Consider the following 22,866-nt stretch of genomic DNA (forward strand, 5'->3'; position numbering starts at 1 on the left):
TTAACTGATATTGTTAGTACTGATACTTGCCCCTGATTATGCCAGTTACATTAGTTATTTACCATTTTCTCTTACTGTCTTTAAAAGCAGGAAAATCCAGGTTTTCCAGCAAGAATCAATAGTGGACTAAAGCAAAAGGGAACTGCACATGACAGAGACGACAACATCAGCTCCTGCTCTCACTTCATGAGGTGTTACGATGAAAGATGATGATGGAAGTGCTATTAAACTGCTTTATATCAAAGACAGATGTAATGAGATGAACAAGGGTCACCGCAGGTCACCTGAAGGTGCTGCAGCAATAAATTAAGTAAAAGCATGTTTATTTGTGTGTGTGAGTGTGTTACAGTAACAGCAGTGTTTGCTTGTGTCCTTCAGCCTCTCTGTGCAGAGAAAACTGATTACATCCACAAACAAAGCACTAATTACAGCTAAAGACAAACATTTCAAGCCTGAGTGAGCTTCTGCTAACAACGCGTTCATCATCGTCATTACAATCAGCCTCAACAATCCCAGACAAAAAAACACTTCTAAGGTCAGATGTGATCGAGACTGAAATGGAAACAGTTTTATCTGAAGAAAAATTCAATTAAGAAACAAATATTTCAAGATCAGTAGCCGCTAACAGAGACAATAAAACATCCTTGCTAATGATTTCATAAAGCTTTGTCATTTATTTATAAAACAAAATACAAAGTGTGCAGCTTGTTCACAGGCACAATTGGCTTGCATGATCCTCCAGCACCATCTAGTGGTTATTTCCTATTGAACATGTGCCTCATTTCTCAAGGATAATCCACAGCATCAATTACAGCTTCCAGGGAATCCATGATACAAAACAAATCACACAGTAAGAATCACATTCAGGCTTATTGGTGAGTATACATTGTTTTGGTCAACAGCAATAAACATCGGGAGTAGGATATAACCAAGTCAAGAAGCATACATAGAAAATAAACATTTGAAAATACATTTTAAAATATGTATATTTCATTTACATGATCAAGCATTTTTACAGGATTGTGCAAAGTTCATAGTGTTGGAGGAAAAGAATAAATACTACATGTTTGAAAGGTTCCTGACCACATCTCTATGATTTCCAATATCGTCTTTTCCATGTTTCAAATATATAATTATATTGTTTTTATTTGATTAGTATTAATACACAATGGTGTCGGAGGTTGATATGTTGTTCACTTATTTATCACTCCCTTTAAAAACACTTTTAAATTACAAACATTAAATACTGTTAGGACCCTCTCTAAAAAGGAGCTCTAACACAAGACAAACAAATTACAGTTTAAAGGAAGATAAATCTATTAAAATTGAACAGCAATCAAACAAAGGGGGGGGGGGGGACTAAACAATCAAACAAGCAAATAAACTGATGGGCCATCCAACATAAACAGAGGAAGGACAGCCACCCACACCGACCTACCAGGGCCCTCAGAGCTGGGAGCTAACCCTGAAATAAAGCCACTTGTCTAGACAACCTTAACACCAGATAAACACAAAACAAGCATTAATACTCCAGGCTGACGGATTGTGTCTCTGGTCAGTGTCATGGAGATCAAGAGACAGAGCCTAGTGCCCCACCCCCTCTTAAGGGAGATTCCCAAAAACCAGACTGCTTCCTCTTGAAAAGGCAGGAGGCCAAGCATCAGCTGCAGTGACACGTCCTGGTCAGCAGAGGGGGAGCATATGACTTATAAGACTCTAAATTAAAATTGGAAATTTCAGCTAATGTCAGCAATTCCCTTCCCCTCTGAACACTCGAGGGCCAGTTACCACATTTGCTGTGTCTCAATTCAGGGTCCGCATCCTTCGACGGCTGCATTTGAAGGCCAAATACGTCACTACACCGCACGAAGGCTGTCCAAATCGTCTCTTTTCAGAATTTTGAGACCTCAGTGACAACATCCTGATTGGTAGGATCCTCTATGAACCATGACCTGTGGCAGCTGGGCATTTTTTTTTATAAATGATCAAACCAGTTGCCGCAGCAGCAACGAGAATGCCACCAGCAGCAAGGACCACTAGAACCGTCACACTGGCCACCGGCGCAGCAGTTCCTTCATCATCCTGTACTCCAGCTGTGGGACCTGCAGAGCAGAAAACAGGCGTGAGGAGTCACCAAGTCTCAAAGACACAAACTCACCTGAATCTTGACTCTACAAACTCACCTAATTCTTTAACACCCAGGTGAATGGTGTTGATGAGTTTGGGTGCGTCTCTCTTTCTGCGTCCTGCGGTTTCCTCTGCGACTCGACACTCATAGGTTCCGGAGTCGCTGGCGGTGACGTTCTTCAGGATAACCGAACCATCTCCGTCCTTCATCTCGGGATCTCTCAGCTCCACTCGACCTCGGAAAGAGGGTTCCTGGAAGTTTTCACTTGATATTCCATCTCTGAAGTGGAACACGTATTTGAAGGTTTTTGGTTCAGTTCTTCTCCACACTAGCAGAGAGACGACACCGCTGGAAGCCTGACATGGAAGTGTGACGTCTTCTCCGGGCCTCACTGTTATCTCCTGTGGGCCTGAACAGGATAAATCAGAAAGCAAACATCATAACACTTATTTAAAAAATAATGTGGGTAGTTAAAACACAAGTGTAACATATTTCAAATCTGGGTCTGAGGTACACACGACCGGAAGCATCTCTTGTTGACCCGAGGTCCACAAACCAGCACCAGACACTGTACTGATTAATAAGGCAAAGTGCTGTTGAAAATAATAATACAATAAAAAAATACAGTCTTTGCAAGGAGTTTATGATCAATATATTATCATATTAATATAGCCTACCTTAAAACTCAATTACCGCCAAGCCCTACAGACTGCACAGTTAAAATCCTGCGTCACCTATAAGTAGTTAAAAAAGAGCAATCCAAGTTATATCAATAATTAAACTCTGCCAATTTAAGTATATTACGATTTACTAGGGCTCAACCAATGTGGCAACACTGATTATTATAAATCTAGGAGATTGAAAGCAGATATTTGGGACCAATATTCATTTGCAGTAAAAATGAAACTCATTGTGACAATGACTTTCAGTGGTTTCAACAACTACTGATGGATTACTGAAACAAAAACACTGTGGGCTGCTCTGACTGGAATCCCCACCGGCTGGAATCCCCCCCCCCCCCCCCCCCACACACACACACACACACACACTCACAAAAACACACACACAATCCCACGCACACACACAAACACACACACACACACTCACCACATGCCGCCGCATCAAAATCACGCTTGCACATTAAAGAGCATACTTTACACATGTTATCAATAATATAATTACTCCCTCGCGCGTGTTGAGCGTGGCAGTCTCACCTATTGCTACCGCGAGACGTACGCGTGCTGAGTACATTTTCCCACAGTTTGTATGTGGAGAACATGTCATACAACAAGCGAGAGCGTTTTCCTATACACTGTATTTTACTTTTACTTTCTCTCATACAGCCAGTGCAATGTGAACAACTCTACCTGGTGTCTCGAGGGAGCGCATATTTTTAAAAGTTACTGTCGCGCGCCGCTTTACTTCAGTGCACGTGGCGCAACCGGAGCCGTGAAAATGTTCAATAACGTCCTAAGTTTCCGTTACTCACCTGCCGGCACAGAGACAAAGTGAAGGATCAGGATCAGGATCATCAGTGATGCGCGTCCCATCCTCGCTCCACTCGCCCGTTCATCCTCTGCTGGAAGAGTGCGAGCGACTCTGTTAACGCCCAGATGCGTTACGTAATTAGGTAGTTCCTTACGGTAAATCAGATGCTGTTTCTTTGCTGAGAAGACTTCCACATGTCGCCACATGTCACGATGTATAGTAGTTCCAACGTATTTCTTCAAGATATTTCAAGATTCTTTCTTTCCACATTATCGGGAGTGATTAGGCTGTAATAATGATTTATTTAAAAATGAGCAAAGTGAAAAAGCCAATTTAAAGTTACACCAAAGGCATATGCCAAATGATAATCTCGTAATTTAAAACGTTAGGTTTACTGACAGATTCTGCGGGGAACACATTAAAGTAAAAATTGACTTTATTTCACTGTAAACTTTTTTTGAGAGAATTAAAGAGAAATAAATTCATGTTTCGTATTTATGGTGGTTGACTGTCACAGTAGTTATTTTTCCTTGTCCATGTCATGATTAGACATATATATTAATAACGCTTCAGTTCTGTAACACTGTTGCACTCATTAAAGACAGATTAAAAGCAAACTATCAAAGTCGATACAGCAGAAGAAGAGATATCACCTTGAGCACATTCTTCCTCCTTTCTAATCCTGATGCCTACATTACCCATGATGCAACATAGCCACTGACAGGTTACCTGCAGCCTCCTCCTTTTTCACATTGTGCTGCAGTGCTCCCGTAAATTTTGAACCCCTAGATGTCATCAGAGAGCAACAGCAGGTCCGTTTCCTGTTTTTCAAAGGAACATTTAAACTTCGACTCTGTGCTGGCAGGACATCATGCTTTCATCATGTTAAAACTACAGATGATAAAACACTTCATGCAGGTATTACCTGAAGGGATGTTGATGAAGAGTCTCAGTCGTCCAGGTCCTGGTAAATCTAGGTGCTGTATCGTTGACAGCTGGGCTTGTTTCAGGTTCTTGGAGATGTTTCACGTCTCATCTAACTGGAGAGGAGCTGGCAGGCTTTTAAACTCTGTGTGGGTGCGCTCTTACTAACGATACAGCAACTAAGTGTACCTCCAGGAATGCAAAGTTAATTGTGAAGCTGTTGGAGGGAGTGTTGAGTGTGCATGAACTGCAACGACTTGAAATACAAAACATCTGCAAGCAGCAGTGAAAGAGGTTTCAGTTTCATTGTGAGCATTTGGATGCTTGTTTCTCACTGAATTAACAGGAAGCGTTTGAAAAAAAATACTACATAAACAAACTGCCTGATTGTCGGCAAGTAGGACTCAAATCCTAGACGTCTGTGTCCTCAGAGAAGATGACTTACTGACATGGTTTCCACACACCTCGTCACAAGTTCAGGCAATGACATCACGTGTATTTCTGTTCATTTAGAGCAAAAACATGAAATAAAACTCAGAAAGACGAGGAAAAAACATCAGTATTGTCTGGACCAAAGATCAAAGTGGAAAATGTCATGAGATAATCTTTGTTGTAAACTTGTGCCATACCAAGACAGCAGTCTTGTATGCCCGGGTGCTGCAAAGAGTGTTGATGCAGATTGAGGTTTTTGGCATGCAGTACAAAGGAAAGGTTGCCATTGGAAACTTCACACCTACTGCTGCAAACACCAGCCTTAGGTTTACAGCCTTCAGTCAGTTGCACAATCAAGTCATAATTTGCGGTCTGTGTCAGGTGTTGCTTCACTATTTTATCTCACCTTCTTCATTTGAATGTTTGTCTTTTTTAAGGTTCAGAGCTTACTTTTGTAAACCAAATTATTATTATTTTTTTTTTACGACTCAACAACTAAAATCTGTTGAAGCTTTAGCTGGCGGAGAGGAAACCACAAAGGATCTACTCTCAGTTATATGAACTGATTTATCCGCAGATGTGATCAAACAACATTTTACGATGGAGGAATCCTCTCTACTGTGGCGGCTGCGTAAGTGCACGAAAAATATCAGCTTTAAAAAAAAACATTGCGGCAGTGTTTGGCTCAGAAATCCCCAGTAACATGAAAATAGTTTTAGGAGAAGAGGTTTGCATGATTGTGAAAATGTTTTTCGATGAGACTTTGGGAAAATAAGATCAGCTTAGACTGACAAAACTTATTTGCTTTGACGTAGAATTGTGAAGTACACGCTCATTAGCGTTGCGACTGGTTTCTTACAAACCTAATTTCCACTAAGCCAGAGAATAAACCTCTCTGGAGCATGGCACCAGTTCTGACTGCTTTCACATTTCCACTACAGACTAAGTGATTAAGAAAGTCACATTTCCTCTTGAGTTGTTGTTCCCTGTGACTCTGAGGAAGACGGAAACTCTCGGGTATGTGAAAGTTGCTGTCGCCTCCGTTGTGTTGTTATAGTTTGAGGGTGAGATGTAATGTTTCGACACAACTCTTTCCTTCTTTACATTCTTATACAATAACCAGACCAATAAATCAGAGTGTGCATGTGTGTGTGTGTGTGTGTGCTGCTCTCTGGGGTTGTCTTGTCTTGTTGGATCAGAAACTAAAAGCAGCCTGAGTCTTTCTCTGTCTCTCTTCAGTTCTGACCTCACTGCTGTGCTGCACAACAAAACAAGGTGAGCAAACTTCCTCTATCACAGCTTGAAAACCCGTCTGACTCTTTTCCAGACAGAAGAGTTGCTGTTCAGAATCTGGAGATGGGTTATTGTGAACGAACGTATTTCAGCCACTGCTTCCTGTCGCCCTCTCCCTCCAGCCTCTCTGACCGTGCGTCCGAGCAGGTCTCAGTTCTTCAGCTGGGAGTCCGTCTCTCTGAGCTGCGAGGCGGACGGCAGCTTCGCCGGGTGGATGTTCAGGAGGAACACAAGCGATGAGGAGGAAACTACATGTGGAGCCAGCTGGGGAAAAGTAGACGGCTCTTCGTGTCATATCAGTTACATCGACCCGTTGGACAGCGGGGTCTACTGGTGCGAGTCCATAGAGGGAGCGACGACCAGCAACACCGTCAACATCACTGTCACTGGTAAGATCAGGCTGTGGAGCAGAGCTCAAGCAGGGAGGTGTTTTAGACAAAAAATGGTTCGAGTCACGATTCAGTCAACCTTGAATTAATATGTTTTCTCCCTTTTAACTCATTCAGGCTCACAAGTCTCTGGATTATTGGCAGCTTCATGTTTTTCAATCTTGCCAGACAGTTTGATCAGGCTGTAGGTTGGACCAGGAGATACTAACATTAAAGGGGCACTACGTACATTTGGAGAAGGATTTTTTATTTTTTTTTCAAATAAACCAACTCTCTTTGTTTTCATGACTGATATAACTGAATAAACAAACTGACCTTAAAGGACAACACAGTTTCAAACTGTTTTACTTTGTGCATATGTGGCAGACCCTGCCACTTTTCTAGCTTCACACATTTTTCTGATGAACTTTCCATCTGAGAACAGCTTGCTTAGTCAGTTCTAGAAAAAAAAGTTTGTATTATTTCCTCATTAAAATTGTAAATTATGAGCTTGAATTTCACAAAACTACAGGCTCGCCGTCATTCATTGTTTGAATGTCCAGTAGCATGTAAATGGAAGGAATGCTGTGTTATGTCTGTGTTGAGGTGGTGAAGTGATCCTGCAGAGTCCTGTTCTCCCTGTGACGGAGGGGGAAGATGTCACTCTGAGCTGCAAAACAAGACCAACCCCTTCCGACCTGACGGCTGGTTTCTATAAAAATGGCTTCCTCATTGGGACCGAACCCGCAGGTCACATGACCATCCACCACGTTTCCAAGTCTGATGAAGGCCTCTACAAGTGTCACACCAGCAGTCACGGAATGTCTCGACCCAGCTGGATCGCTGTCTTGGATGGTGAGATTGCCCTTTCTTTTTTTTTTTTCAGGGTTTTTTGTCATCAAGATATTCAGCTAACCAGGTGGGGTTCTCTGCACAGGTAACCCTACAAATGCAGCCCCGCCCCCTGCCTCGGCCTCCGCCTCCGCCCACGTCGTGGCCAGACTGGTCTTTCACTTGGTTGTGTTCTTTCCATACGGCGTCTCCACCGTCCTCATGGTGTCTTTATATCGAAACAGGCCCACATGTAACTCTGAATAATCCACTGACCTCATAATCGATCATTTAGTAAAGTATCTCTTTGAATCACTTACAGTTAAGCTGTGTTCATTAACTTTGACCTTGTCCATTGTTTACAAAATGAATCAAAAATGTATGATGACCCGCTCCTCTCTCCACAGCGACGGCTCCGCCACACCGAGCTGAGGGCAGACCGGCTGAGGACTGTGACGACCTTGTGGCGGTCAGCACCGTGCATCACTTCTGAGCTGAACGGACCACAGACAGATTTTACTGTAAGGCCTTCATCAGCAAGATGATAGCTATGGTATGATTATGATACGGAAGGCCTGAGAGGTGCAGGTGAAGATTGTATTTTTTCTGGATATCTGTTTTCTTAATGTGATCTAAGTTGTTTTGTCTCCTGTGTTTATGACTTCATAACTGGTGAACGAAGAAAGTTCTACCAGGATAATCAGTCAACCTTTTTGTTTTGGTTCACTTTTAAATAAAAAAAAATTAAAAATCTTTTTATGTGTGAAATCAAATCAAAATGTTAAATTGCACATGAATGCTTTTAGTCCTATTCAGAGAACAGGGTAGTGGTGCACTTCAGCCTCTGGTGGTCAAAATTAATATTACAGAAAAACACACTTTAAGAATTTAAAAATATTTAAGCTGCTTCACACATGAAAAAAGCCTTTTTCTCACGTTTCCATGGATAAACAAAAAAAAAAAGATTTGTTTTAGTTATTGTGCCTGATGTTTCTGCTGTGCCCGAGTCACTGCAGAGTAAATATAGACCTTCCCACATTATGATAATTGAGATTAGTCAGATGAGAAGTACTTAATGTCGTGTGATTGTGGCTAGCAGAATGAGACACTCACTTCTTATATGTGTGATCTGGTTTCTTTGGAAAAACTATAAATCTTCACAACTGCTTCATCAGGTGACACTCCATACTGAGTGTGTGGCTGAAAATTTACACATCTGAGTCATAAGTCAGTTCTGGCAGGGAGGTGACCAGAACCAAAACAAGCCTGGAGTCCCCACAAGATGACGTTTCAGGGTTCACACTTGGCTTTTTGGTTTGGATTATGTTAGTGTTTACATTAGGTCTGGTTTTATGGTTAGGGCAAGTCTTCATGGAAACATATCTCAAAGCAATGTCCTCCAAAATCACAAAAGCCTGACTCATTCTTTGACAGTCAGTGAGGATTTTAGATTCCTTGTGAGAACATGTTTGAAAGTGAGGACATTCTTGCTCGTTTTCAGGATAAAGAGGGGTTAAATGTAACGGGTTCTATTTGGGTTCTCTTCACAACAAGCCAGCCAAATATGTCAAGTGTGGTTTGTGTTGTTGCATCGTGTGGTGAATACAACACAATGCATTATGGATAGTAGCCCATCCAACTTGTTCTTGGCTCGCTGTGTCATCTTTGATTTTCAATGGCTTGTGTTTTCATCAAAGCAGCATTATGTAGAAATGTGTATTTTGCTTGATTTTTCACTTCTGAGAGCAACAAAACTGCTGTAAATACAAATCTTAGGTTTATGATGTGCATTTTAACTACAAGCTCGCAGTAACAATGAAACTTGGATGGTGGATAACTTGTCTGATGTCTTGCATGCTGCGTGTATTTCTGGCCATGGTTTCCCAGAACACATTGCAATGCCGATGATGTTCACTTCACCTGTTAGTCCTTTTAAACATGCAATATTGTAAGAATTGGCCACCTTTCAAATGGCACACTCCAAACAAGTAGGGGGCAGCATATCACCAGAGTCGCTCCTAACTTCTGCTAACTGTAGCTGCAGTTAGCTAGTTAACTTGGTTAGCCGTTCAGCTAGTGATCCGAACAGGGGGCTCAGAGCGGTATTCTGAAAATGAGAACAAGTCAGAGCTCCCTGGTCAGCTGCTAATTTCAGTAAATATCTGCAACACATAGACCTCTTAGAATCCCATTAAAATTTCTTCACATTCTTTTGAACATACTTGTAAACTTGTTTTATGATGTGATATCATTTTATGATGAAATTCTTACATATTACCTCTTTTCGTTCTAGCAGATCAGTGTATGATCATTTTATGAGATATGTTTTCTTGTTGATGTATTAAATTGTACAGCAAAATTCAAATCTACAGTGACAAGAAAGACTCTTATTTTAAATTATTATTTGAAATGAATTTGTAGATCGTTCACCAATGCCTATCACAGAAGACAAAGAGCAAACACACACCTCCCTGCAGAACCAAACTGTTTTCAGTCAAACTATATCTATGCAGAAAGGTTATTAAGGGTAAGGGTCGAGAGCTAAACTTGTCAGCAATGACAGTGCTTGATCAGCAAGTGTAACAGCCGAACTAAAGTTGAAACCCATGTTGTGATTGTTGCGTAAGTCAAAATGTTTTCCCAGTATCATCTCCTTAAATAGATGCCTCTTCCCAAGGGATATAAAACCTGCTGAAATGAACAAATCACTGATCAGACTCTACTAGATGATGGTAAAAGGGGGGGTAAAAAAAAAAAAAAAGCTTTTATACTTAATAACTGCATGAAATCATGAATAAAAGGCACAAAAACACAAGAACAGGTGCAAAAGGCTGAATGAGGCTGAACACTGATGACGTCTCGCCCTTGCGTAATACGTCACTAGCCTGCGTCGGTGTAAGATGTAAACACTCCTCCAGCAGCAGCTTCCTCAGTCAGAGTCTGAGCAGCTAGCTAACATGATCCGCCAGCGATTAATACTCCACCTGCCAAAGGTTTCCACTCGTCGTTACTGTTATTAATCCCTATCAGATGATGTTTAAAAATCTTTTTTGGGGATTTACAAGACCGCGTCAAGTTTCTGTCATAAAATTAATCTTAGCGGTGGGGCTAGTTTCAGCTAGCTAGCTCACGAACTCTCAGACGTGAAGAGCCTCTTTCTTTCGCAAAGACGCGACATTATTTAGGGATTTTTATTTATTTATTTTTTTCTTAAAAAAAAAAAAGCCCAAAACGCTTTTTCGAAATGGTGCTTTCGTTGTTGAGCATTTGCGCCAGGGAGGTGGTGAGTGACCACAGCGCGTCACCCTGCTGGCTCAGGTGGGTGCCCAGAGAGCTGTACAGACCGCTGCTGGAGGCCGCCTTCGCCGGCTGCAGACCGCTGGCTGTGGGCGAGCTGGTGCAGAGGTGGCCCGAACGCACGCTGCGTGTCGGCGGAAGGAGGAAACAAGGACAAACTGCGCCAAATCGACTCTGCATCCAGGCTCTGTTACTTGCAGTTGTCAGGGGACTGTCGGACCAAAGGTAAGAAGTAGTTTAATACTCTTACTTGTTTTTGGATCACGATCTGTAATCATGTTTTAAAGCGTGCTTCCTTCTCATTGCTCTCTTCTAGATATGCCCTGCAAGTGCTGGACCTGTGTGGGCTGCAGGGAGATGAGGGAGGGATGGGGGACCCCATGGGAGGCTGGTCTCTCACTGTAGCTCTCTGCACCATGGCTGTCCAGGCCAGAGCTGGAGCTCAGAGGGCAAAGAGGAGAGAGGGAGAGCGGGAGAGGAAGAGGTTCTCCGCTCTGGAGAGAGAGAAAGATGTGAAAAGAGAGAGGGGACAGTGGAAGAGGGGAAAGGCGCCCAATGGGGATGGGGAGAGCACAGATAATAAGGACCTGAGTTGGAAATCATGTGGGGTTCTGAGCGAAGAGGAGGTGATTAAAGGAGTGAGGAGGAGGATGGAGATGGAGAGGAAGAGAGAGAGTGCAGTGGCAGGTTCAGGAGGCAGCATGAAGGAGACAGAAAGTGTAAACAGTGATGTGTTGGTTCATGTGAGAGCTGATCTCTTTGTGAATGCTCGCTCCTGGGAGCGCGTTCGTGTGGCTCTCAATACAACAGGGCCCCTCAAGCTTCAGTGCAGATATCTGCGCGTGGAGGAAATTTCAGTGTCTAGTATCAGGACCCTGCTGGACCTCCTGCCTCGCCAGGGGCTTCTGGGCATCGATGTCCGCTACAGCAACCTCGGGGTGGCTGGGTTGGCTGAGCTGCTGCCTTTGCTCTCCACCTTCCCAGCTCTGAACTCTCTTCGCCTGCACTACTGTAACTTGGACTTTCGCAGAGATCACCCTGGGCAGGAGGAGGCCCTGAGGGACTTGTCTCAGGGTCTGACGACGCTACAAGAGCTGCGACGGCTCAGCCTCACCGCTCTGCGCCTGCCTGGACAGCTCCGTGTGCTGCTCAGGTATGAACTTATCCCCCACATACATAGTGGCTCAGTATCACATTTTTCTGCTGATTATGAAAAATACCCTCTGAAATACTATCCCTCATATAGTGTAAAAATGAAATGAATTTTTTTTTTCTGACGTTTTAATAAATATAAAAATAACATTTTTTTTGTTTGATCAGAAAATCAATCTGAAACTTTCTTGATATTCGATTAGCTGTTAAAGACATTGTTGAAAAAAAATCACGATTATTTGCTGGTGACATCCTTTAAAGTATAGTAAGTATAAGTGTAGTTTAGTTTTTTAAAATTTGTTAGGCTTTTGATTGTAAACAACTAATTAATAATCAGCAGTTTAATCCATGAAGAATATAACAAATCAGAGCCCTAATCTCTCACTTAAAGATCCAGTGTGCAGGATTTGGATATGACGGCTTTGGATCTCCGTCAGTAAATCCCACACATGTAGCAGTGTGTCATTGCAGGGAGAAAATGTGTCCTTTGTCGTTAAATACAGGCTGATGACAAACACAAACAAACAGCAGGTCCCCATTTAACATGAGTTATGATGTGATGTCCGTTTCATAGAACATGATCTGTTGATGCCTTTATTCATAGCACAGAAGTTCCGAAAAATCGAGGTCACCGGAAAAAAAATATTGATGAGGCCTTAACAGTTTTATTCAGGATTATGAGATTAGAGATAGAAACACTATTAAACCTCTCTAATGAATATTTAAATGATCCGTTCTTCCTTCTCTTGTCACAGCTCGCTGCCTCAGCCTCTAGAAATACTGGAGCTGCCATATTTGAGCCTGAGCCCGGCCGACCTCGCCTATCTGTCCTGCAGCCATCATGCCTCCACGCTGCAGCAGCTGGATCTAAGCGAGAACCATGTGGATGAAACAACCCTCCCCTCCATCCGCCGCCTCCTCTCCCAGGCTTCCAGCAGCCTGCAGCACCTCTCTCTGAGCGGCTGTGGCCTCACCGATGGCCTGCTGGGACTCTTGCTGCCCTCGTTGGGAGGCTGCTGGGCACTCAAGAGCTTGGCTTTGGCCCTGAACCCTCTCTCCATGGCAGGCCTCATGGACCTGGTGAGGATGGCTGGGAGAATGCCCTCCCTCCGTCACTTACTGTACCCAAATCCGCTGGAAGACTATCAGCCAGGCCTTCCTGACCTGCCCTCCAGCGCTCAGCTGTTAGACTGGCCACTAGATGAAGCCACAGACATCAACACAACCAGCAGTCAGCTCAAGAGGGTGCTGATAGATGGCGGACGCTCTGACCTCTTTCTGACATGCGACCTGCTGAATTATGATAAAGACTTGGTGGACTAGAGAAGAGGTGCTTTTTAGTTTGCTCACCGACACGCCAGAGCAATGTAGATACACCTGACAATCAAACTATCATCATTATCACCACCTGTCTCATATAAAGGATTCATTATTCAGTAACGCTTTCTATAAATACAGATAACCGGAACAAAGTAGCAAGACACTCAATACAATGCAGACCTCCAAATTGAATGAAAGGAGTAGTTACACAAAGTTTGGGTCGGGGGAAGTCTTTGTCTTTAAAGAAATGGTTTGTCATCAGGAAAATGATCGGAAAATGACACGTCTTTATAAATAAGATAATAATAATAAGATTTTTTGACGCAAGGAGGAGGCCGTAAGAGAGCTGCAACAATTAATCAATTAGTTGTCAGCTATCACGTTAATCTGCACCTACTTTGATAATCAATATCTGTTTTTTTTTTACTCCTCTATGACAGTATTATAAATATTTTTGTGTTGTGAACAAAACATTTGAGGAAGTCATCCAGATGACATTAGTCATCATTTTCTGACATTGATCTAATAGTTTAATAGCCAAAATTTGCAGATTAGTCAAAAATTAAAATAATCTTTAGTTGCAGCTGCAAACAGCCATTCTTCAATACAATGGTGCTATACTACTTATTAAGTTCACCTGTTTGCTGTATAGATTCAGTTGTTGCTCATGCGTCAGTGCTGGTTTTGTACCAAAATGATTATTTATAAACGATGAATGTCCCTCTGATTTAAAGATCACAGGATCACAGCCCTCGTGCCTTTCACAAATGTCACCAGTACTGTATTTACACAGGACAGACTTTCAGATACAGCATGTTATGTATATTCTACAATTCATCAACCAAAAACTAACTGCAAGTATGACTGTAGTTTCTTTTTATAATGTGTGTTTGCTAAGTTTGCATAGTTTTCCTGAAATAACAAGTGAACACGTTACATTTTTTTAAATATGCAAACCAATGAACTGCGTGTTCTTCTGCTTTATTTACCAAGTAATGTACATTGTGCTGTTCTGCTTTACATATTTGTTATACTGTATTTCTTGGATATCTGTTTTAAAATGTTCAGGTTTACTAAGGTCTTATTTTTATTATTAACTCAATTTCTATGTTGAATCATAAACAATCAGCATTATCAGGAAAAGACTGTACCAAATCAGCCTTGTACCACATGAATGCATTTTCATACTGTCACACAATAAATCGGTCCTAAAGCAACGTTTCAAGGGTAATTTAATTGTCAAAACTATGAACAATGTTTGTTACATGACTCATGTTTGTTTAAGGCAAACTCTGCTTACTTGGTCCGATGTAAAATCTGATTGTTGTAGGTTTTCTACGAGTGAATATCACAGCCTATTTTGTCTGCTCTCTCTGGTCATGTAGCACCAATTCAAAAAATACTTTCTACTCCATAAAAATCTGTGCTTTATGAAAAGAACAACCCAAGACTAAGCCTCTTATTTGCTTTAACCATCTACTGTTGAGGTGACATGAGGTGTTACAGACTTGAGAAAGAGGCATCATCTGTAGTAGTCTACGTATGACTGGTGTAGGAAGAAGTAGCGGCGGGTTGAGACCCTCACCCAGTCCTCGTCTGAGTAGACACGGAAGGGGAAAAGAGTGACCCGAGAGAAAGGCAAAGAGATGAAATTGGGAAAGCGTGTGAGGGAGGGGCGATTTCTCAGCGGAGGCAGAGTTGAACCTGCATGACAGGAATACACCAGATGTTATAAACCAGTAGATTTCTACAAATCATAAGTCTCAGTAAATGTAAATCTCACCTGTTGGCCTGGACACCCTGGCCATGGTGTAAGTCTCTCCTAGACGAAGGATTGGTTGAGAACTACTACAAAAATAGACGGTTAGATTAGATTAAAACCATAGTAGACACTTGCAGAAAAATCTACTGTGCGTACATGATGTTTACATACCAGTCGTACAGGGGCAAAACCACAGTGTTTTTGCGGTTAGAAGGTACAACACGTTGGGCCTTTCTGTATTCGTCTTTTCGGACGGAGCAGAAATAGTTCAGCACATCCACCATGCCGAAACTTGGTGGTTTCCACTTTTCTGTGCTCCTGAGGTACAGATACCTGTCATGTTCCTGGTGGCGTGGAAAGGGAGGGAGGGAGAGCAGTTAATCACTTAGAGTGGCAAGCCAAAACCAGACGCGACAACATGCCAGTGACCAACACTGTGACAAGCTCACTCATGTCCTCTCATGTTAAGGTCACAGTAAAGGACATCAGAAGCGGCAGGGAGCTGATTCACAGAAGGAGAGCCTCTCAGTTTTCAAACACCTGTTCTGTCCTTTTGTCACACTCAAAAATACTCTAATGGATGGTGATGGTGATGATGATTGCGAAAGATGTTCCATTTTTTTTCCCATAAATTCACAAAAGTTAAAGCCGGTAGAGAGATTAACATTTAAATGTCTTTGTTACTTTGTATTTGGAGATCCATAACTCCAGCCAACGATCTGCTCTGTCATGGAGGCTCTTCCAGATGTCAGAGGGGTCCTGCCGCTCCGAGTCCCAGCTCTCCAGCTCAGGCCACAACCACTGCTCAACCTCATTTACCCCTAATGTAGTCAGCATGTGCAGCACTGTTTCACTGGTGACAGAACAACAAGACAATACCAATTTTCATTTTGTTTAAATTTCTTTCACATGCAGTTTCTATTTCTTTATTGGCCACTCTGGGGCAGGAAAACATGGTAGCAAACAGCTGATTATTCACACATCCAGCAGACATGAAGCAACATTATCACTCACTATTTGTTTAGTTGATGAATATCAACCAATATTCACTCTCCTTTAGTTCTGTTTCTGGCCTCTACTAACGCCTCAGGGAGTTATCTGGCTCTGTAGCTTCTAAATCTTCCACTCTGTTCACCACCTAGTCTCTAATTGTGTCTGTCTGCTGTCTTGGGCTCAGCGGGTGGTATAAAATGGGGTTTTACAGCTTTTTCACTTAAAACAGCTGCCTGCTGAGGCCATGAATTCAGCTACAGGAGCGAATTGACACAGTGAATTAGGACAGCTAAAAAATGAGCTATAGCTCTGCTGATTAATTGATACCACTTTAACTTAACATATTAATATTCTAAAAATATCGATTTTAGCAGCTTAATAGGCTTGTGTTGTCATTCATTGTTTTTTCAACACTGATGGACTCACCGGAGACCCAGTTTTTTAAAAGTCATAAGAGCGAGCAGCTTTTTCCCGAGGTCACAGCTGGCAGGTTTAAGATGCATCAACAGATTTAACATCTCAACGAGCACAGTCTGCTCCACGGGTGACTGAAACACACAGAGAAAATAACAATTTGACACACCTACCACTTAAAATGCACAGTGGCAATCTTGATGCTGCACATACAGTACCATGTGAGGTCCAACAAACTTAGTTAGCAAGTCAGTGAGGCCTTGGTAAAGTTTGTCTGTGTTCTGTAGGAGTCCCTGGCTGTGCAGTGCATGCAATGCAGCGAGGAGCTCCATTTTACATGCAGCGCTGCAGGTGTCGAGACAGCCCAGCAGCTGCAAGGAGAAGTCCTCTGGAGACAGGGAGCTCGGGATGCACTGCATACACAGAGACAGCGGAGCTCAACTTCTACTTGTCATATAATTTCCTGATTAAACCTCAGATGTATACAATGTTTCTGTATGTATGACAAAGGCTACCTTTTTATCAGGATACAGCTCTTTAAACCAGGCTGCTTCTGCAAACTGTATGAGGAACGTCAGCATCTCAGGGCTGGGTTCCCGCTGTGGAAGCGGTGTCGGGGCTCTCGAAAAGCGAGGAGGCGGAGTTGGATTTGGAGGAGGAGTTGGAGTTCTGGGTTTGGGTGGTTCCACTGGCGGAATTATCTCTGGAGGCTACAAGGGCAATAGCAAACATGCATATACAGCAAATGCACAAAAAAATGAGAGCTGCCGCTTCAAGTTAAGACAAAAATGTTCTTACCTCTTCATCCTGCTCCACGATGACGGGTTTTTTGGGTATGACAACAGGCCTTGGCTTGACTTTCATCAAGGTCTTTCGTTTATAGATTTTTGCTGGAGGCTTTTCTGCCTGCACCTAAAGAAAAAGACAACATTGCTTCAACACATGCATACATATTATTTTAAATTTTTGTGACAAAAATCCAAAATGACTTAGAATGAGGTTTTGCTCATCATGCTAACAGTTTTTACCGTCTTTTTCTCCACAATCACAGGGATGTTTAATTTAGGTTCAGGGACGACTTCCTCTTTTATCTCAGGGAGGTTACGGGGCTTGTCATCACATGGTTTAGGATAAATTGGAAGTTTGTTTGGGTCAAACGACTCCTCGAAATCAATCTGAAAACACAGCATTATGCTATTACTGATATACTTCACTCTGCAAAACAAAAATGTGCAAAACACTGACACAAAATGATTTGTGTTTCATCTTCATATACTGAAATTAGTGTCATATTAAAACTTTAAATGGATAAATTCATCCAAAAACGAAAATTCAGTTATCGTCTGTTCACCTCCTTGGTGATGGAAAGTAGGGTTAAAGTCCAAAGTCTACAAAACATCTCTGGAGCTTCACCACCCTCAACATACGGTCAAGTTTGTGCACCCACTTCAGTGGAGGTGTGAGCTACTGGTTTCAGCTTGGCAGCCACAGTGATGATTTTGGTTTTAGAAAGGGTGTAAAAAATGTCTTCCAAAATCAATGATGAATCTCTGGACTTCGAGAGACTTGGATTAAGTGGAATGAGTTAAATGGACTCATCTACTTTAGTTATTTAGGAGAATGCTGCAGTGCAGTTTTACTGTGAAGCTCCAGAAACGTTTTGAGTAACACAAAACTTCACGCAACTTTCCCTCAGCATGAGGGTGAGAAGTTTGTGACTGAATTGTCACTTTTGGTTGACTTGTCCTTTAAGCCGATGCACAAAGTCGCCACCTTCAGACTGTCACAGTGTATTAAATGCAAGTTGGTCAAGTATTGAATAGCAGGTGAAGCGAAGGAAGGAAAATACAGGAACCTCAATCCTGGGCGGGAGCCTATATATCATCCTCATGTAGCGATCAAAAGCCTCTTTCTTGGTAGCCTTCGTACTGGGAGGCTTCCCTTTCTTGCATTTCACTGAGCCTTCAAGGAGTGCAGCTACGTCCTTGTTCGAGATCACTAAGCCCTCATTCTCCTGGAGCGAGATAGACGGAAAAGATTTTTCACCAAGGCATTTGCAGACACTTTTCATGGTGCCACTTACATGTCTTAAAACCTATTAATCCACATACCTTCTGTCTCCATGTGTCATCCTCTCCCTCATCTGTGTCTGGACTCACATTCCTGTTTGCGCCAATATTGCTCATAGCTTATTTGGTCACTGTTTTAAGTTATTATTTGAATATAATATCAATACATCTTACTTTATTCTCTTTTCTGTATTCTCGATGATAGGAAAGTCCGGGACAGGCTCGGCAGAATAAGTATAAAGAAGCTGGAAACAGAACAAGATTGCACAGACACTTGATTATATTTTGCAGCTTTGGTTAAAAATGTCTTAACAATTCTTTGTGAGAGTAGAGCTGAATAGTTACCATTTGTTGGTAGCTGTGTGGCAGGAACTCTGCACAATTCATTCTGTACAGACCTCCTCTGATGCCAAGAAACAGCTCCCCTCCAAACCCACCGTAAGTCAGACACTCGGGCACTGCATTCAGCTGTAGTGTGCTGGCAGAGTCACAGACACATTCAAACAAATAAACTTGTAATACTTAAATACTGTATGACTTTTGTATTTAAATGAGCTCCTACGCAAGAAGTTGACTCTCCTCATTCCACACACACACTGTCCCATCCAGGCTGCTGGAGACAAAAATGTCTAGATCAGGACACACACACAATCCTGCAAGATAAGAGGCCAGTCACTCACACACATACAAACAATAAACAAACAATGGACTCATCTTGATTTGTTACTGTTTTATGACCTGTGAATGGGTCTAAATGTCCGTCCTTGGTTGTATGACTGCTGTGGTTGTCTGTGTTGAAGTGCATCAGGTTGTAGGTGCCACTGTTGCGCTCTTGAAACGCCAGGGCCAGCTGGGGAGCCAGCGCTGCCAGGTAGGCTAGAGGCTGGTCACAGTGCAGGCTCAGCTGCTGGCTGAGACACTCCTGGACATAAGGGCTCACCCTCCACACCACCACGTGCATGTCCTCACCTGAGGGAATTGGGGTAAAGCTGTTGTGTAACACTGACAAGAATTCAAAGGCGATAAAGACAGCAAAGTTGAAAATACCTGTGGAGAGCAGGTAGCCATTTTCAGGGTGAACCTGTACTGCAGTAACTCTCTGGCCATGGTGTGCTGCAGTACGGTATAAGACCTTCCCATCATGCATCTTCACAACACTCACACAGCCTCCAATTTGGCCGAGAATGATTAAAAACCTGCCCTCAAGCACAAAAGTGCAATCACATTTGGTGAAATAAAAATATTTGTACACATATTTCCTGAAAGTAGAAGAATTGCTCACTTATTCTTGGCATCATCTAGCGCCGCTTTCTTCCTGTGAATGCATCCTCGACTCTCCTGCAAACTCCTCCACTCCTCTAAAGCTGCCTGTGTTTCAGCCAGGCAACTGTATAATACCAAGCAGCATGCCTGGCCAGGGATGGGCAGATTCTTGGCATCATGCTCAGTCATATTGTCCCTCGGACGCCAAGGCCCCTGGCCTCTCCCCTCCCACTCTTGCATCAAAGTGATTGGATTAGTGAGCGTGTTGGCTTGGAGCACTGTACCTGTCTCAGTCAGAGCCAGCAGAATCTCTTTTTGCAGGCAGTAGTCAGCACACAAAATCCTCTGCTTTGCCTTGAAATAGGTCAACACTGTTCCTGTTTCTGCAGCCACAAGTGTGATATTGCTTTCCCCGCTGAGGCAGAGCACTCGTTTAGGGTAAGGAGCAGGGAAGGGGGAAACTAGGATTTGTCTCAGTGGGGCTCCTTCATCCCCTTTGAGTTCACAGTGGAGGGTGTACAAGGCTCTGATGGTCCAGAAGTCAACTCCCTGCTTAGAGAAGGAGAAGAAAGTGTCTCCCTTTCTGTTGCCTCCAATGCACAATGGAGGGTGTTTCTGCTCTGTGTGGATGCACTCGACCACATCACCTTCTTCGATGTTCCAGCAACGAAACGTAAAATCCACAGAGGCTGAGAACAGCATGCTTAATGGAGGGCAGTAGAACAGTGAGTTCACCACTCCTGGAAACAAAGAGACAGAACTAGGACTAAGAATGCAAAAATAATTGAATTATCATCAGAATCACAATATGGCCATGTGCAACAGCATTACTGCAGAAAATGCCATTTTTGATACAGGTGAAATGTGAACCAAAAAAATATTATAACAAAGCACTGAACTGCTGCAGAGATACCCTTGCCTTCATATCTTGCTTGAGAAGCTGTAAGATATCTATGTTTGGTACAGACTTGAACAGTATAAATAAAAATCGTGATGCAAACATTATCATTCACTAATTCATTCATCGTTAATCATATCCCAACTAGAATATCTGTCAACATAATGGCTAAATTTCTTTTTTCTTAATTAAATCCTAATTGAGTATTTGATCAGTAATGTCGTGTGTTGATGAGTCGCAAAATGAAGTACAATCATAAAGAAGGACAAAAAGAGTGCAGAAAAACATTGGGACTTTACCGTGATGTCCAACAAAGGCCACCCGTAATTCCCAATCTGGACCCCATATTCTGATGGACAGATCTTCAGTTGCAATGATCAAACAGTCCTGTTGAGAGCAGAACACCATCGCGGTGATATCTCTGTAAAACAAAGCTTGTTAATGTTTATGAGAAAAAACAAAACAAAAAAAAAACTCTTGCAATCACATGACATTCTTCCGTACACACCGTGAGCAGAGATCCCTCTTGTGCTCCAAAACCTTCCCAGCATTGAGGTCGACCACCGTCACAACCCGCCCGCACACGACGAAGGCTCTGTGGGGCCTGTCAGATCGTGGAGGAGCCAATGCCATGAGAGTGAATGTGCTATGCTGCAGTCCCTCCTGTATCTTCATTTTACACCTCATGAGCATCACGGACCACACACAAACATTCCCCACACCTGCAGTTACCAACTCTGTTGGATGTTCTGCAGCCTGACACACACAGATGTCCAGGGCATCGGGAGCAGCATCCAGAAGGTGTAACTCACTGTCCAGAAGTGTGAGGACAGGCCCTGGGCCCCAACCTACAAGCCAGCCAGTGATCTGTGTGGCAGTCAGGCCCATGAAGGGCAGGTGCGGTATGGAAGTCATCTTCTGGCCATCAGCGTTGTAAAGGGAAGCTGTGTTGTCTGAATGGAGGCTAATGAACGCTCCAGCAGCATCAGAATACATCATGAAATGCACAGGGCTGTCACAGGAAAGGTGATGCAGGTGATGGAGGCCATGAGTGAATACATGCTGCTTTCTCTTTACCTAGAGTCAGACACAGGGAAAACACAGATGGTGTTCAGACCCTCTGAAATTGATCAAAGCAACTATGCATCATGTCGACACGGTCTACCTTGGCTGTAGCTCGCTTCATGTCCTGCTTAAACAAAGTCTGCCCTCCAAGTGTACACCCATTTGAAGTCCCATTCCCAGACAGCAGTGTCAGGGTGGGGAGGACAACTGTTGTTGCTCCTGTCACCTCACCTGGGGCCACCATCTTCACCGCTCTCTACATTGGACTCATTCATTGACCATTCTGCAACAAAATCGTCTTCTTTGCTGACGGCTGTGTGACATTTACTTGTGCCGGGCACTCTAAAAAAAATAAAATTTTAAATTAAAAAAAAAAACAGAAAAAAGAGAAAGGCAACTTCATAAAATGATTATAATAGCAAAACAAAGTTAGAAATGCTGTTACAAGACATGACTAAATTAACCAATATGAAAGAATGAAATAACCAATAAAGCAAAAAAAATCAGAAAATCATTTTCTGCTTTAAAAAGAGTAGTTAACACAATGTAATAGATTACACTGACATAATCCTATTAACTGTGAAACCTACTATAATCAATACAAGTAATCTAGTGGAATGTCTTCTTTTTAACTCAAGTCATCATTATATAAATGAACAAGGAACAAACACAACTCACCTTTTAGCTCTCTGAGCTAAAGACTAGCTTGGCTAACATCCCTTAGGTCTTCTATAATGTTAAAGATTTATGACGTTTGATATCCGCCTTAAAGTTGGCTAAACTAAGTCAAACTTTCCTTTTTACCTTCATCCACCCAGTGTTTATATAGCCCGGATACGGCAGTATGCTTTTCATCCATGTGAGTGTATTTAGCTAAAACAATTAACAAAGCTATCGTAAGTTAGCTCAAAGTTTGTTCTCTCAGCACCCGACGTCAAGAGCTCAGGCTGTGTTGCTAGGCAACGGGTTGCTCGGCTACATCCATGGCTGCAGGTCGCACAGCTGATATCAACAACAAAATGTTTTTTTCACTCAATATTCCAACGTTTCTCGTCTTTTCTGAACAACATAACACTCTCACCTTGTAGTTAATCAGGTCAAACATCGAGGAGACTGAAGTCATGCCTTCAATTTGCCTTTTTTTCCTGGAAATTTGGGATGTATGTTCT

General features: G+C 42.6%; 4 protein-coding genes across 9 annotated transcripts; 2 read left to right on the forward strand and 2 right to left on the reverse strand.

Moving 5' to 3' along the window:
• Nucleotides 1–651: 651 nt before the first annotated feature.
• LOC119008389 (butyrophilin-like protein 1) lies at nucleotides 652–4,836 on the reverse strand. Of its 2 annotated transcripts, XM_037078617.1 has the most exons (5): nucleotides 4,542–4,836; nucleotides 4,346–4,437; nucleotides 3,618–3,707; nucleotides 2,184–2,537; nucleotides 652–2,102 (listed from the first exon to the last, which is right to left on the reverse strand). In XM_037078617.1, exons 2-5 carry the CDS (start codon nucleotides 4,410–4,412, stop codon nucleotides 1,939–1,941), a joined length of 675 nt encoding a protein of 224 aa, XP_036934512.1. In that variant the 5' UTR covers nucleotides 4,413–4,437; nucleotides 4,542–4,836; the 3' UTR covers nucleotides 652–1,938. The 2 variants fall into 2 exon arrangements, with proteins under 2 accessions (XP_036934512.1, XP_036934510.1); XM_037078615.1 differs by having other exon boundaries at nucleotides 3,618–4,437; nucleotides 4,542–4,827.
• LOC119008388 (low affinity immunoglobulin gamma Fc region receptor III-like) lies at nucleotides 4,384–9,394 on the forward strand. 4 transcript variants are annotated; one of them, XM_037078614.1, is made up of 7 exons: nucleotides 4,384–4,534; nucleotides 5,550–5,603; nucleotides 6,212–6,247; nucleotides 6,388–6,654; nucleotides 7,240–7,488; nucleotides 7,571–7,717; nucleotides 7,872–9,379. In XM_037078614.1, exons 2-7 carry the CDS (start codon nucleotides 5,573–5,575, stop codon nucleotides 7,955–7,957), a joined length of 816 nt encoding a protein of 271 aa, XP_036934509.1. In that variant the 5' UTR covers nucleotides 4,384–4,534; nucleotides 5,550–5,572; the 3' UTR covers nucleotides 7,958–9,379. The 4 variants fall into 4 exon arrangements, with proteins under 4 accessions (XP_036934509.1, XP_036934508.1, XP_036934506.1 ...); XM_037078611.1 differs by lacking the exon at nucleotides 5,550–5,603 and having other exon boundaries at nucleotides 4,502–4,583; nucleotides 7,872–9,380; XM_037078612.1 differs by lacking the exon at nucleotides 4,384–4,534 and having other exon boundaries at nucleotides 5,311–5,603.
• A 954-nt stretch (nucleotides 9,395–10,348) lies between these two features.
• On the forward strand, nucleotides 10,349–14,450 carry si:ch73-174h16.4 (leucine-rich repeat-containing protein 14). The gene is made up of 3 exons (XM_037078626.1): nucleotides 10,349–10,986; nucleotides 11,078–11,914; nucleotides 12,669–14,450. Exons 1-3 carry the CDS (start codon nucleotides 10,709–10,711, stop codon nucleotides 13,234–13,236), a joined length of 1,683 nt encoding a protein of 560 aa, XP_036934521.1. The 5' UTR covers nucleotides 10,349–10,708; the 3' UTR covers nucleotides 13,237–14,450.
• Nucleotides 14,448–22,640, reverse strand: wdr97 (WD repeat domain 97). Of its 2 annotated transcripts, none has more exons than XM_037078619.1 (21): nucleotides 22,502–22,640; nucleotides 21,798–22,039; nucleotides 21,141–21,709; nucleotides 20,932–21,053; nucleotides 19,754–20,474; nucleotides 19,519–19,667; nucleotides 19,210–19,440; nucleotides 19,034–19,124; nucleotides 18,817–18,949; nucleotides 18,646–18,716; nucleotides 18,514–18,565; nucleotides 18,258–18,416; nucleotides 17,431–17,577; nucleotides 17,201–17,314; nucleotides 16,918–17,112; nucleotides 16,621–16,815; nucleotides 16,415–16,536; nucleotides 15,680–15,848; nucleotides 15,167–15,339; nucleotides 15,017–15,081; nucleotides 14,448–14,937 (listed from the first exon to the last, which is right to left on the reverse strand). In XM_037078619.1, the coding sequence occupies exons 2-21, from the start codon at nucleotides 21,939–21,941 to the stop codon at nucleotides 14,756–14,758; spliced, it is 3,804 nt and encodes a 1,267-aa protein (XP_036934514.1). In that variant the 5' UTR covers nucleotides 21,942–22,039; nucleotides 22,502–22,640; the 3' UTR covers nucleotides 14,448–14,755. The 2 variants fall into 2 exon arrangements, with proteins under 2 accessions (XP_036934514.1, XP_036934513.1); XM_037078618.1 differs by having other exon boundaries at nucleotides 22,376–22,627.
• Nucleotides 22,641–22,866: the final 226 nt, after the last annotated feature.

The sequence above is a fragment of the Acanthopagrus latus genome, chromosome 19, assembly GCF_904848185.1.
Source record: "Acanthopagrus latus isolate v.2019 chromosome 19, fAcaLat1.1, whole genome shotgun sequence".
Taxonomy (NCBI): Eukaryota; Metazoa; Chordata; class Actinopteri; order Spariformes; family Sparidae; genus Acanthopagrus; species Acanthopagrus latus.

Coding starts and splice junctions, on each gene's coding strand:
- LOC119008389 (XM_037078615.1), bottom strand. CDS start 3,822: ATGTGGCGACATGTGGAAGTCTTCTCAGCAAAGAAACAGCATCTGATT. Junction 2,538..3,617: donor CTTTGTCTCTGTGCCGGCAG/GTGAGTAACGGA, acceptor TATCCTGTTCAG/GCCCACAGGAGATAACAGTG. Junction 2,103..2,183: donor CCTGGGTGTTAAAGAATTAG/GTGAGTTTGTAG, acceptor TCTGCTCTGCAG/GTCCCACAGCTGGAGTACAG.
- LOC119008388 (XM_037078611.1), top strand. CDS start 4,514: ATGATAAAACACTTCATGCAGGTATTACCTGAAGGGATGTTGATGAAG. Junction 6,248..6,387: donor GTGCTGCACAACAAAACAAG/GTGAGCAAACTT, acceptor CTCTCCCTCCAG/CCTCTCTGACCGTGCGTCCG. Junction 6,655..7,239: donor CGTCAACATCACTGTCACTG/GTAAGATCAGGC, acceptor GTCTGTGTTGAG/GTGGTGAAGTGATCCTGCAG.
- si:ch73-174h16.4 (XM_037078626.1), top strand. CDS start 10,709: ATGGTGCTTTCGTTGTTGAGCATTTGCGCCAGGGAGGTGGTGAGTGAC. Junction 10,987..11,077: donor AGGGGACTGTCGGACCAAAG/GTAAGAAGTAGT, acceptor GCTCTCTTCTAG/ATATGCCCTGCAAGTGCTGG. Junction 11,915..12,668: donor CAGCTCCGTGTGCTGCTCAG/GTATGAACTTAT, acceptor CTCTTGTCACAG/CTCGCTGCCTCAGCCTCTAG.
- wdr97 (XM_037078619.1), bottom strand. CDS start 21,941: ATGGTGGCCCCAGGTGAGGTGACAGGAGCAACAACAGTTGTCCTCCCC. Junction 18,417..18,513: donor ATGACACATGGAGACAGAAG/GTATGTGGATTA, acceptor ATCTCGCTCCAG/GAGAATGAGGGCTTAGTGAT. Junction 15,340..15,679: donor TATGGATCTCCAAATACAAA/GTAACAAAGACA, acceptor CCACGCCACCAG/GAACATGACAGGTATCTGTA.